Source organism: Nicotiana sylvestris, chromosome 3 (assembly GCF_000393655.2).
Source record: "Nicotiana sylvestris chromosome 3, ASM39365v2, whole genome shotgun sequence".
Classification (NCBI taxonomy): Eukaryota; Viridiplantae; Streptophyta; class Magnoliopsida; order Solanales; family Solanaceae; genus Nicotiana; species Nicotiana sylvestris.
Genome location: NC_091059.1, coordinates 1,207,645 through 1,222,064, shown reverse-complemented (window position 1 = coordinate 1,222,064; position 14,420 = coordinate 1,207,645). Strand labels below are relative to the sequence as shown.

Sequence of the window (14,420 nt, the reverse complement as noted above, 5' to 3'; positions counted from 1 at the left end):
GATTGGCTCAGATTTACATTCGGGAGATAGTCCGATTGCACGGTGTGCTTATTTCCATCATATCAGATAGAGGCCCTCAGTTCACTTCCCATTTTTGGAGAGCTGTTCAGAGTGAGTTGGGGACCCGCGTGGATCTTAGCACAGCATTCCACCCTCACACTGATGGAGAGTCAGAGCGGACAGTTCAAATTTTGGAGGACATGCTCAGAGCGTGTGTGATTGACTTTGGAGGACAGTGGGATCAGTTCTTGCCCTTGGCAGAGTTCGCTTACAATAATAGCTATCAGTCCAGCATAGAGATGGCTCCGTTTGAGGCTTTATATGGTCGACAATGTCGTTCTTCTATCAGGTGGTTTGAGCCTGGTGAGGCTAAGTTGTATGGTATAGACTTGGTGAAAGATGCCTTGGAGAAGGTAAAATTGAATCAGGAGAGGCTTTGCATAGATCAGTTCATGTAAAAGAGTTATGCGGATCAGAAGGTGCTTGATGTATCATTCATGGTTGGCAAGAAGGCCCTCTTGAAAGTCTCACCAATGAAGGGTGTTATGAGATTCGGGAAGACGGGCAAGTTGAGCCCAAGGTTTATTGGCCTATTTGAGGTGTTGAGGCGAGTTGGGGAGGTTGCTTACGAGCTTGCTTTACCCCCCCCCCCCAGCTTGTCGGAAGTTCATCCAGTTTTCCATGTATCGATGCTGCGGAAGTATCACGCTGACTTGTCCCATGTGTTAGACTTCAGTACTATTCAGTTGGATGAGAGTCTGGGTTATGAGGAGGAGCCAGTTGCCATTATTGATAGACAGGATCGCCAGTTGAGATCCAAGAGGGTTTCTGTGGTAAAGGTCCAGTGGAGGGGCCAAATAGTTGAGGAGGTGACCTGGGAGTCCGAGGAGGACATGCGGAAAAGATACCCCCATCTTTTTCCTAGCTCAGGTACTTTTCTATGTCCGTTCGAGGACGAACGTTTGTTTAAGAGGTGAAGAATGTAACGACCCGACTGGTCGTTTTGCCTTTTAGAACCCTGTCCCCCTAAATAAAACTTTCTGCACTTGCTTTAACTAATTTATGACCTGCGGGGATGGTTGGTTCGGGATTTGGAAGATTTTTTGTTGTAATAGGCACACTTGAGTCCCTAAGATTTTCTTAAAAGGATAAGTTTGACTTTGGTCAACATTTTTAAAAAACGGACCCGAACTTGGGTTTTGACTGTCCTGAAGGGCCCGTAGGAAAATATGGGACCTGGGCGTATGCCCAGAATCGAATTCCGAGGTCCCTAGATCAAGTAATGAATATTTGTTAGAAATTGTTAAACTAAAATTCTAAGGATTTACTGAAATTAAATAATGCTTGATCATATTGGTATCAGGCTCGTATGTTGGTTCTAGAGCCCGGTACAGGTCCAATATAATATTTAAGACTTGCCTACAAAATTTGGTGTCAATCCGAGTAGTATTGGTACGTTTCGGCGCGTTAGAAGTGAATTGAAGAACTTGAAGTTCAAAAGTTTGATTCAATTGGTTTTAGGGGGTGATTCTTAGATTTAGTGTTGTTTCGGGCGTTCCGAGGGTTCGAGCGAGTCCATTTTATGATTTAAAACTTGTCGGTATGTTCGGGTGGGGCCCAGGGGCCCCAAGAATCAATCGGGCGAGGTTCGACTAAAGTTGGAAAACTTGGGAAGGAGCTGAAGCTCTAGTCTTCTATCATAACCGCACCTGCGGTTGGTCAGCCGCAGGTGCGAGACCGCAGAAGAGGTCGTTCTCTCGCAGAAGCGGCCAAGGCAGGCCAAGCCAGAAGCCGCAGAAGCGGTTGCTTCTGTAGAAGCGACCTAGTGGCCTAGCGGAATTTCCGCAGAAGCGGACACTTTTCCGTAGATACGGTGGGCGTAGGTGCGGCCCAGGACCGCAGATGCAGAAATCACTGAAGTAGTGACCTTCATTTATTACAGGCTCTAGGCCATTTTGGCTCATTTTCACTCATTTGTTGGGCGATTTTTGAGCTCTTGAGAGAAGACCTTCACCTAGCATCTTGAGGTAAATTCATCCTATTTATTTCTAGTTTAATACTTGAAACTCGGGTAGATTAACATACAAAGATTAAGGAAAATCATGGGATTAGAGCAAAACCTAGGGTTTTGATAAAAGTTAGATTTAATCACGAAATTTGTTATAGAATGAAGTAGAAATCATTTATTTTTGATCCTTAGGTTATAAAGAACATCTTTCTTCGAAAAGTTTCAGAATCCGGGCACGTGGGCCCGGGGTCAGATTTTAGGAAACTTTTGTTTAAGGTTGGGAAATTACTTTAGTAATTAAAATGCAAACTCTTGAGCTTGTATTGACTAGTTCCTACCTCATTTAATTAGTTTTGGATTGTTCAGCTCCAAATTGAGGGTTTGAGCACGTTCTTGATATTGGGAATACTCTATGGAGCAAGGTGGGTCTCCTATCTAACCTTGTAAGAGGGAATTATCCCCATATGTGTAATAATTGAATAATTTGCCACTAAATGCGGGGGCTACGTACGCACTAGGTGACGAGAGTCCTTGCATAGCCACTATTATGCTTAAGTCTGGGTAGTCTAGGACCCAAAAACATGCTTTATGTGATATTCTTGTGACTTTATGGTTAATTTGGATTGCTTAAATTATGTTGAATGTGGTAAATGAAATTAATGTGAGAAACATCACTTTCTTGATCTTTTAAAGAGAAGTTGACATTTTTGTAAGTAATTGCTCCCTTGATATATTCTTGTCTGCCTGTTTGTTGTGCTTAATTACATTTGACCGCGTCGCATGTATGATTCGCGAGAGGGGTAATATATGCATCTATGGTTCACGCCGTTCGATCCTCCGGCAGTATTTTTATGTTGGATCAGGCCGTACGACCTCGGCACTACTTGCGTATGCTTCTTGCTCGGTATATTGCTATGGACTGAACTTTGTTATATGCCCTGAAATGTAAATGGCTAACTGTGATATCATCTAGGAAAGGACCTGTTACTCCTTGCTATAAATTGTTAATCATTTGTGCTATCCATGCTTAGTATAACACTTTCTCATATGATTTTATCCTAATAAGTGTCAAGTTGACCTCTCGTCTCTACTTCTTCGAGATTAGACAGGATACTTACTAGGTACATATTATTTATGTACTCATACTACACTTCTGTACTTAATTGTACAGGATTTGAGGCAGGTACATCTGGTTACCAGGCTGGTGCATACTCTTGATCCGGCCCGAGATTCCACGGAGAGCTACTCCCTTCCTATGCCGTTCAGCAGCCCGATGGAGTCTTTCTTTACTTTTGGCTGTCTTTTCTATTTCAGACAGTAGGATAGAATTACTCTTTTGTATATTCTTCTAGATGCCCACATGCTTGTGACACCATGTCTTGGCACATACATTAGTAGACTATTTTTTGTTGGGATTGTATAACTATTATGATACGATGTTAATTATCGCTTGTTTTAAATTCAAACTTAGAGATTGTGGTAACTGTTTCGGAAAAAGTAAAACTAGAACTTATTAATATTTCCACGTTGGCTTGCCCGACAACGGTGTTGGGCGCCATCACGACCTGAAGTGAAATTGGGTCGTGACAAAATTACACTGTGTATATATGTAAAATATTAGGTTTTAGAGGTATATAATATATATTGAACACTCTTTGTCGGAGAATTTGTTTTCACTTATTTCAAGTGTGAACATCCTTGAGTGAATTTCTAACTTCGCCGCTGGACACATGGTAAACTTGGCCTTAGGTTGAGCATCATTTTTGAACACCAAGCACGGGAATCTTGACAGTCAAGTAAACGTTACTAATTATCCTCTGCTTATGTGAAGGTGAAAATTGAACTTGTTCAAGTGTACTTCTAGCTCCTATAATCTGTCTAACCATCCTTGATGCTTGTTATGGCATAGTGATCTCATTAAGTTGTTTTCCTTTTATGTAATAAGTATGGATCCATCTAATGCATAGTTTATCCTCTTTGTGAGATAAATCCCACCAGGTCTTGGTAATAGCAGTTGTATTCCAAAGTTGCACATTAATCATATTCAAACGACCCACGGACTTAGGAGTACAAATTTTATCTCAAGATACTAATGCCTTTTCTTTTGTTCATATTAGTCCCAGACTACATATAGCTTCTACAATAAGAGTCAATTAGCTTCAAGACCTTAACAAGTAGAATAAACAACTGTGCCCAATAGGCTTGCATTCTAAAAAGCACATATTGGACCAGTTGGGCTCTCCCGGCATAAGAGAGCTTTTTACATGTACATGATCAGATCTTTGCAATGATTTTATCTATAAGGGGATGCCACTGAAGGAGGGATAACTTTTTGTCGACAATGTGATCCCAAGATATTTGAAGGGCAACTCTCCATACACAAACCCCAACTGCTGTAGAATTCTTTCCCTTTCAATTTGTGGTACACTACCAAAATACAGCATTTTTTCCCATGTTAGCTTGCAATACTGAGACCTCAGAGAATAATAGAAAACACTTGTGTAATGCAATAATAGAAAGAAGGTCTCCTCCGGTAAACAAAAGGAGATCATCTGCAAAACTCAAATGTGTAATTTTCAATTTAGCACCTAAGATGGAACCTGAAATCCTTTCGTCCTTTGAGTTCATTTAAGCTTCTTCTAAGATACTCCACGGCTATAGCAAATAAGAAATATGAGATATGATCTCCTTTTCGAAGCCCTTTTGCAGCATTAAATAGTTTAGAAGTTTCACCATTTATCAGTACGGTATAATTGACAGTTTGAACTGTCACGATCCAAATTCCACATTAGGTCGTGATGTCGCTAAACATCGTTGTTAGGAAAGCTAACACTAATCAACTAGTGAATCCTCATTTAAAAAATTAATATGTGAAATCCTTTCCTTATTAATAAAGAAATTAGGAGTTTGAAACTTAAGCATAACTAGATGAAAGTAATAATTATGAACTTAATTCATGATAGTAATCCAAAAATCACAAGTCTACCAATGTATGTACCAAGACCTAGTGTCAGAAGCATGTGGGCAATCTAGTAGAATATACAAAACCATACTATCCTACTGTCTGGAAAGGAAATAGATAGGAAAAGTAAAGACATAGAAAGACTTCAGCTGTTGCAGAACGGCTCAGAAGGGTAGCTCACTGGAAGTCTAAACCGAAGGAGTCCACTCTACACACCGGACTGATGTCCAGATGCACCTGCCTCAAAGCCTATACAATCAAGTATAGAAGCGTAGTATGAGTACATAAACAATGTGTACCCAATAAGTATCCAATCTAACCTCAAAGAAGTAGTGACGAGGGGTCGACTTGACACTTACTAGGGTCAATAAATATAATAATATGAAGTTCAATATTTTAATTCACAATGTACGTAGGTAACAAAAAGCTCAAACAGGAATAATACTGAAAATCCTTTCATCAAATCAATAAATTTGGGCACTTTCTTCATTTAAAACAAATGACCATTCAAGAAATGAATCATATGAATTGTAAGGGGTTCCGATTCTATTATCACACACAAATACCACCGAGGATGTTCGGCCTGATCCAATATAAAAGTAAATTGTGCATTGCCGAGGGTGAACAGCCCGAACCATATATATTTAATTATCAAACTGCTGAGGCGAACGGCTTGCTCCCATGAGAGTTGTAGAAATAATTACCCCGCTTGCGGAATATACTTGCGACGCGGTTAAGTATAAATACAACTTAAATGTTTCTTTAATTCTTTTCAAAATAAATATTTACTTGAAATCCTTGAAATCATGACATTCTCAACGAAGTTTCATTCAATGCAAATCAACAATTATAATCATATAACGGTACCTACAAAGCATGGTGTAAGCCTAGAACTACCCGAACACAACAGGAATAGTAGCTACGTACGGACTCTTGTCACTTCGTGCGTACTTAGACGCCACAATTAATCATATATTAATTAAGTTCCCCTATGGGAAAATTTTCCTCTTACAAGGTTAGAAAAAAGACTTACCTCGTTTCGAGCCTACTTCCAACTCAAGAATGCGCTCAAACCCTCTAACCGGAGCCGCACAATCCGAAACTATTCAAATAGTGTAAAACCAATCATTATAGGCTTACAAGTTTATATTCTAGCTATTAAAGTGATTGTCCAACCCCAAAGGCAAGATTCCTAAATTTCACCCCCGAGCCCACATGCCCGAATTTCGGAAATTTTCGAAGGAAGTTCTTACTCATTACCTAAGGATCAAGAATATATGATTTTTACTTCATTCCATAACCAATTTTGTAGTTAAATCTCATTTTAATCAAAATCTTAGGTTTTGCTATAAACCTATAATTTTCACTAATTTACTGTTGAATTATACCCATACACTATGTATTAAACTCACATTAAGTAGAAATAACTTACCTCACAAAGCTAGGTTGAAATCTCCCCTTTTGAAGCTCCCAAATCGCCCAAGTATGGAGTGAAATGTGTCAAAAATGACACAACTCCCGTATTAAATGAAGGTGCATTTGCGGTGAGGGGACCGCATTTGCGGTCTCGCTTCTGCGGAATTGGGTTGGGTTAGCTGAGGCCGCATCTGCGGTCAGGTGACCGCTTCTGCGGTTCCGCTTCTGTAGAAGAGAAGCCGCATCTACGAACCTTGGCTCCTCGCCTTGGGCCACATCTGCGATGGCCTAGCCGCTTCTGCGGGTTCGAACCTGTGGCTGGCCAACTGCAGGTGCGCTTATGACAGAAACCTGGAGCTTCAGCTCCTTTTCAGATTTCCAACTTAGCTCAAGCCTCGTCCGATTGACGCTCGAGTCCCCCGGGGCCCAGCCCGAACATACCGACAAGTTTGTAATGATAAAACGGACTCGCTCGAACCTTCGGAACGCCGGAAACAACATTAAAACTAGGAATCACACCCTAAAACCATTTGATTCAAACTTATGAACTTCAAGTTCTTCAATCTACTTCCAATGTGACGAAACACATTTAAACTACTCGGATTGACACCAAATTTTGCGTGCAAGTCTTAAATAACTTCAAGAATTAACTTTCACTATTATGCGCTAAAAATCTCCCGGGTCATTCAAACCTAGTCCGGACATACGCCCAAGTCCGAAATCATCATACGAACCTATTGGAACCGTCAAATCCCGATTTCGAGGTCGTTTACTCAAAATATTGACTGAATTCAAACTTGGCCTTTTAAGCTAACCTTAAGGAACCAAGTGTTCCGATTTCAACCCAAATCCTTCCAAATCCCGAACCAACCATCCCTGCAAGTCATAAATCAGTTAAATCAAGTACGAGAAGTCTTATTTAGGGGAACAGGATTTTAGAAAGCAAAATGACCAGTCGAGTCGTTACATTCTCCACTTCTTAAACGATTGTTCGTCCTCGAACGAGATTACATTCATACCTAAAGTGCTAAACAAGTGTGGATATATGCTCTGCATGTCCTCCTCGGACTCCCAGGTCTCCTCCTCGACTGGTTGGCCCCTCCACTGGACCTTTACCGCAAAAATCCTCTTGGATATTTACTAGCGATCATGTCTATCAATAATGGCAATTGGATCCTCCTCATAACCAAGCTCTCTTCTAGCTGAATAGTACTGAAGTCTAACACATGAGACAAGTCGGCATGATACTACCGAAGCATAGACACGTGAAAAATTGGATGAACCCCTGATAGGTTGGGAGGTAAAGCAAGCTCATAAGCAACCTCCTCAACTCATCTCAACACCTCAAATGGGCTTATAAACCTTGGGCTCAACTTGCCCTTATTCCTGAATCTCATAATACCCTTCATTGGTGAGACTTTCAAGAGAACCTTCTCGCCGACCATGAATGATACATCACACGCCTTCTAATCCGTGTAACACTTCTGTATGGACTGTGCAGTGTGAAGTCCTTCCTAAATCAACTTTACCTTTTCCAAGGCATCTTTCACCAAGTCAGTATCGTAAAACTTAGCCTCGTCAAGCTCAAACCACCTGATAGGAGAATGACATTGCCAACCATACAAAGCCTCAAATGGAGCCATCTCGATGTTGTACTGATAACTATTATTGTAAGCAAACTCGGCCAAAGACAAGAACTAATCCCACAGTCCTCCAAAGTTAATCCCACATGCTCTCAACATGTCCTCTAATATCTTAACTGTTCGCTCCGACTGTCCGTCGATCTGAGGATGGAATGTTGTGCTGAGCACGACACGGGTCCCAAACTCACTCTGAATAGCTCTCCAGAAATGTAAAGTGAATTGAGAGCCTCTATCTGATATGATGGAAACAGGCACACCGTGCAACCGAACTATCTCCCGAATATAAATCTGGGCCAACTTCTCTGAAGTATAGGTAGGCACAACTGGAATGAAGTGTTCCAACTTGGTCAGCCTGTCGACAATGACCCAAACTGCATCAAACTTCCGCAAGGTCCGCGGCAACCCAACTACGAAGTCCATAGTAATGCGCTCCCATTTCCACTCAGGTATAGTTATCTGCTGAAGTAGGCCATCTGGCCTCTGATGCTCATACGAGACCTGCTGGCAATTTAGGCATCTAGCTACATACTCCACTATGTCTTTCTTCATCCTCCGCCACCAATAATGCTGCCTCAGGTCACGATGCATCTTCGTAGCACCTGGGGGAATAGAATACCGCGAACTGTGTGCCTCCTCAAGAATCCTCTCCCTCAGGCCATCGCCATTAGGAACACATAGGCGACCCTGGAGTCACAGGACACCATCCTCGCCTATAGAAACCTCCTTAGCACTACCCTATAGTATCGTCTCTCTGAGAACTGCCAAGTGCGGATCATCAAACTATCGGGCCTTGATCTGACCTAATAATGAAGACTGAGCAACAACACATGCAAGGACTTGGCTGGGCTCTGAAATATCCAACCTCACAAGTCTGTTAGCCAAGGACTGAATGTCTAAAGCTAGTGGCCTCTCCTCTACTGATATGAATGCCAAGCTACCCATACTCTTTGTCTTCCTGCTTAAGGCATCCGCGGTCACATTTGCCTTGCCCGGATGATAAAGAATGGTGATGTCATAGTCCTTCAGTAACTCAAGCCACCTACGCTGCCTCAAATTGAGATCCCTCTACATGAACAAATGTTGTAAGCTGTGATGATCAGTATAAACCTCACATGACACCCCATACAAATAATGTCTCCATATCTTAATAGCATGAACAATTACTACTAACTCTATATCATACATGGGGTAATTATTCTCATGAATCTTTAGCTGACGTGAAGCATATGCAATAACTCGCCCCTCCTACATCAATACACAACCCAAGCCAATGCGTGACGCATCGCAATATACCATACACATCCCTTATATGGTAGGCAACACGAGAACCGGTATTGTAGTCAAAGATATTTGAGCTTCTGAAAGCTCTCCTCACAATCATCGAACCAACGGAAAGGAGCACCCTTCTAGGTCAATCTAGTCAAAGGTGATGCAATGGATGAAAAGCCCTGCATGAATCGGTGGTAATAACCTGCGAACCCCAGGAAACTCCTTATCTCAGAAGTAGGATGTGGACAACTCTGAACTACCTTGATCTTCTTAGGATCCACCTTAATACCCTCTCCTGATACAACATGCCCCAAAAACGCTACTGACTCAAGCCAAAACTCACACTTGGAGAATTTAGCATATAGTTTCTGCTCTCGCAATGTCTGGAGCACTACTCTCAAATGCTGCTCGTGCTCCCCTAGGCTGCGTGAGTAGATCAGGATGTCATCAATGAAGACAATAACAAAGAAATCAATATAAGGCCTGAACACCCTGTTCATCAAGTCCATAAATGCTACTGGGGCATCAGTCAAGCCGAAGGACATTACTAGGAACTCGTAATGGCCATATCTAGTACGGAAGGCAGTCTCCGGGACATCTGATTCCCAAATCTTTAGCTGGTGGTACCCCAATCTCAAGTCGATCCTAGAAAACACCCTAGCACCCTATAACTGGTCAAACAAATCATCGATACGAGGCAATAGGTACTTGTTCTTGATGGTTACTTTGTTCAATTGGCAGTAATTAATACACATCCGCATAGTCCCATCCTTCTTCTTCATAAATAACACTAGTGCACCCTAAGGTGATACAGTAGGTCTCACGAAACTTTTTGCTAATAACTCCTCAAGTTGCTCCTTCAAATCTTTCAAATCTTTCGGAGCCATACAATACGGTGGGATAGATATAGGTTGGGTAATTGGAGCCAAATCAATACAGAAATCAATGTCACGATCTGGCGGCATGCCTGGAAGGTCATAAGGAAACACATCAGCGAACTCCCAAACTACTGGCGCTGAATCAATCATTGGAGACTCTGCGTTTGTATCCCAAACATAGGCTAGATACGCCAAGAACCCCTTCCCGACCAGATGTCAAGCCTTCAAAAAAGAGATAACCCGACTAGATGAACTAACGGAGGAACCCTTCCACTCCAATCTCGGCAACTCTGATATCGCTAAAGTAATAGTCTTGTCATGACAATCAAGAATGGTGTGATATAGAGATAACCAATCCATGCCCAAGATGACCTCAAAGTCGATCATGTCAAGTAACAGAAGGTCTGCTCTAGTCTCGTAACCACAGAATGTAACCACATAGGACCAGTAGATTCGATCCACAACTATAAAATCACCCACAAGAGTGGACATATAGACAGGAGTGCCCAAAGACCCACGAGGAATATCCAGAAAATGATCAAATAGAGATGACATATATGAATACGTAGACCCTAGATCAAATAATACCGAAGCATCCTTACTACAGACATAAATAATACATGTGATCACGGCATTTGAGGCTACTACATCTAGTCTGGCCAAAAAATAATAGAATACGGTTGGAGCACTGAATGGCCTCCGCCTGGTTGAGCAATGGCTGACTAACCTCCCCCTGCCTAGCCTCCACCTCTAGGACGGTCCCTACCTGTCTGCCCTCCGCCTTTGGGCGGTCGGATGGCTGGTGCTGAAATCATGGGTTGATGACCCTGTTGTACTGCCTTGCCCCAAAGTCTGGCACAAAATCTTTTCATGTGACTCAGATCCCCACACTTGTAACAACCCCGCTGTAATATAGACTGATGTCCTGAAGCCTGACCTTGTTAGCCCGAATACCTACTAGAAGAACCCTGAATGGCTGGCGGGCAGTACGAACTCTCTAGCATAGCACTGAAGTAGGCACTAGAAGAATCCTGATGACTAGAATACCCGCTGGAGGACCTTGAATAGCTGGCGAGCGATAAGAAGTCTCCGGCAATGCACTGAAATAAGGCCTCGTTGGGGCACATCGAGGAGGCGGTGGTGGATCTGAATATGGGGGCCTGCTGGGCTAACCTCTCCCAAACTGACCTCTGCCCCTAGTTGTGGCACCTTTAAACTCTCCAGAGAATCGGGACCTCTTGTGTTGCTGCAACTGCTTCTACCCCTCTAGCAGTAACCCTCAATCCTCTGAGAAATCTCCACCACTAGCTGATACTCAGTCCCCATCTCAACCTCTCGGGCCATGCTAGCTCGAATACTAGGGTGTAACCCCGCAACAAATCTCCGTTGCTCTGCGTCCGTAGGAAGTATCATGAGTGTATGGCGAGACAACTCAGAGAATCTTGCCTCATAGTCGTTCACAGACATCTGACCCTGCTCGAGCTACTCAAACTGACACAGTAACTCTTCCCTCTGAGTGGGTGGAATATACATGTCCAATAGAAGAACTTGTTGGTCTGCCAAGAAGGTAAGATTGCCACCATCTACGGGTCTTGCCCTCTAATTGGAAGGCAGTGAAATCCACTCCATGCGACTCTAATATCCTCATGTTGTGCAGTCTGTCCCTGTACCTATCAATGAAATCCTGGGCATCCTCATGATGCTCACCTCTGAAGATGGGAGGGTGTAGCCTAGTCCATCTATCCAATAACTTCTGTGGATTGCCATCCATAGCTAGTCTAGGCTCAGATGCCACTACTGCAACTGACTGAGCACCGCACGTGGGTAGAGTACCTGGAGTCTGATATATGGCAGCTACGTGCATAGGAGCCTAAGCAGTAGGGGTCTGTGCTCCCCCTCCTGCCTGAGATGTGGCTGGGTCTACTAGAAATAAACCAGCCTAAGTCATGGAGTCCATAAACCGCAGCATACGACCCATGACCTCCTAAAGCCTGATGTTGTCATGAAATCTGCCGGGGCAGGCGCTACTGTGGGGGCCTCGCCCTGCTTCTCAATAATGGAATCCCCTGCTGGATCCACTAGTGGTGAAACTGGGGCAGCTCAGGGATGCCCTCGTCCCCTATCTCGGGCAGGTGCCCTCTCCCGGCCTCTGCCTTGGCCTCTAGCAACGGGGGGAGCAGCTCCTCCTGGGTCCGGAACGTCCGTCGTACGTGTCCTCACCATTTGTGAGAGAATAGAATAAGGAAATTTAGTACACTATCGAGGGCACGATAGAAGATGAATAAAAAGTAGTTTCCTAACACCCAAGAGCCTCTCAAAGATAAGTACAGACGTCTCCATACCGATCCTCAAGCCTCTACCAGGTTTGCCCATAACCTGTGAGACCTACATGAACCTAGTGCTCTGAAACCATGTTGTCACGATCCAAATTCCACATTAGGTCGTGATGGCGCCAAACACCGTTTTTAGGCAGGCCAACACTAATCAACTAGTGAATCCTCATTTAAATAATTAATACGTGAAAACCATTCCTTATTAATAAAGAAATTAGGAGCATGAAACTTAAGCCTAATTAGATGAAAATAATAATTACGAACTTAATTCATGATAGTAATCCAAAAATCAAAAGTCTACCAATGTGTGTGTCAAGACTTGGTGTCACAAGTATGTGGGCAATCTAGTAGAATATACAAAACCATAATATCCTACTATCTAGAAAGGAAATAGACAGGAAAAGTAAAGACATAGAAATACTCCAGCTGCTGCAGAACAACTCAGAAAAGCAGCTAACCGGAAGTCTCAAACCAATAAGTCCACTCTACGCATCGGACTGATGGCCAGATGCACCTGCCTCAAAGCTTGTACAATCAAGTACAGAAGCATAGTATGAGTACATAAACAATATGTACCCAGTAAGTATCCAGTCCAACCTCGAAGAAGTAGTGACAAGGGGTCAACTTGACACTTACTAGGGTCAATAAATATAATAATATGAAGTTCAATATTTTAATTCACAATGTACGTATGTAACAACAAGCTCAAACAAGAATAATACTGAAAATCCTTTCATCAAATCAGTAAATTTGGGCACTTTCTTCATTTAAAACAAATGACCTTTCAAGCAATGAATCATACAAATTATAAGGGGTTCCGGTTCTATTATCACACACAAATACCACCGAGGACATTCGGCTTGATCCAACATAAAAGTAAATTGTGCATTGCAGAGGGTTGAACGGCCCGAACCATATATATACAATTATCAACCTACTGAGGCGAACGGCCCGCTCCCATGAGAGTAGTGGAAATAATCACCCCGCTCGCAAAATATACTTGCGATGCGGTAAAGTATAAATACAACTTAAATGTTTCCTTAAATATTTTCAAAATAAATATTTACTTGAAATCATGACATTCTCAATGAAGTTTCATTCAATGCAAATCAACAATTATAATCATATAACGGTACCCACAAAGCATGGTGTAGGCCTAGAACTACCCAGACATAACAGGAATAGTTGCTACGTATGGACTCTCATCACTTCGTGCGTACGTATACCCCACAATTAATCATATATTAATTAAGTTTATCTATAGGGAAATTTCCCTCTTACAAGGTTAGAAAAGAGACTTACCTCATTTCGAGTCTACTACCAATTCAAAAATGCGCTCAAAACGTCAAACCGGAGCCGTACAATCCGAAACTATTCAAATAGTGTAAAAACCAATAATCATAGGCTTACAAGTTCATATTCTAGCTATTAAAGTGATTATCCAACTCCAAAAGCAAGATTCCTAAAATTCATCCCTCGGACCCACGTTCCCAGATTTCGGAAATTTTTGAAGGAAGTTGTTACTCATAACCTAAGGATCAAGAATATATGAATTTTACTTCATTCCATAACCAATTTCGTAGCTAAATCTCATTTTTATCAAAACCATAGGTTTTGCTCTAAACCCATAATTTTCACTAATTTACATATTGAAAAATCTACCCATAAATTATGTATTAAACTCACATTAAGTAGAAATAACTTACCTCACAAAGCTAGGTTGAAATCTCCCCTTTTGAAGCTCACAAATTGCCCAAGTATGGAGTGAAGTGTGTCAAAAATGACACAACTCCCGTATTAAATGAAGGCCACTGCCTTCAGCGACTTCCGCATCTGCGGTGAGGGGACCGCATCTGCGGTCTCGCTTCTACAGGATATAGTCCGCTTCTGCGAAATTGGGCCGAGCTAGCT

General features: G+C 42.3%; 2 protein-coding genes across 2 annotated transcripts; one reads left to right on the top strand and one right to left on the bottom strand.

Annotated features, from left to right (window-relative positions):
• The first annotated feature begins 497 nt into the window (after positions 1-497).
• On the top strand, positions 498-3,226 carry LOC138886829 (uncharacterized). Its single transcript, XM_070168524.1, has 2 exons — positions 498-930; positions 3,180-3,226. Exons 1-2 carry the CDS (start codon positions 498-500, stop codon positions 3,224-3,226), a joined length of 480 nt encoding a protein of 159 aa, XP_070024625.1.
• A 6,872-nt stretch (positions 3,227-10,098) lies between these two features.
• On the bottom strand, positions 10,099-10,731 carry LOC138886828 (uncharacterized). The gene is made up of 2 exons (XM_070168523.1): positions 10,443-10,731; positions 10,099-10,334 (listed from the first exon to the last, which is right to left on the bottom strand). The coding sequence occupies exons 1-2, from the start codon at positions 10,729-10,731 to the stop codon at positions 10,099-10,101; spliced, it is 525 nt and encodes a 174-aa protein (XP_070024624.1).
• Between the last annotated feature and the right edge of the window lie 3,689 nt (positions 10,732-14,420).

Excerpts from the sequence above, each read along its gene's own strand:
- LOC138886829 (XM_070168524.1), top strand. The coding sequence starts at position 498 with ATGGTTGGCAAGAAGGCCCTCTTGAAAGTCTCACCAATGAAGGGTGTT. Across the intron at positions 931-3,179 it reads CCATCTTTTTCCTAGCTCAG|GATTTGAGGCAGGTACATCT; the intron begins GTACTTTTCTAT and ends TTAATTGTACAG.
- LOC138886828 (XM_070168523.1), bottom strand. The coding sequence starts at position 10,731 with ATGTCATCTCTATTTGATCATTTTCTGGATATTCCTCGTGGGTCTTTG. Across the intron at positions 10,335-10,442 it reads GCCGAGATTGGAGTGGAAGG|AGTCTCCAATGATTGATTCA; the intron begins GTTCCTCCGTTA and ends ATACAAACGCAG.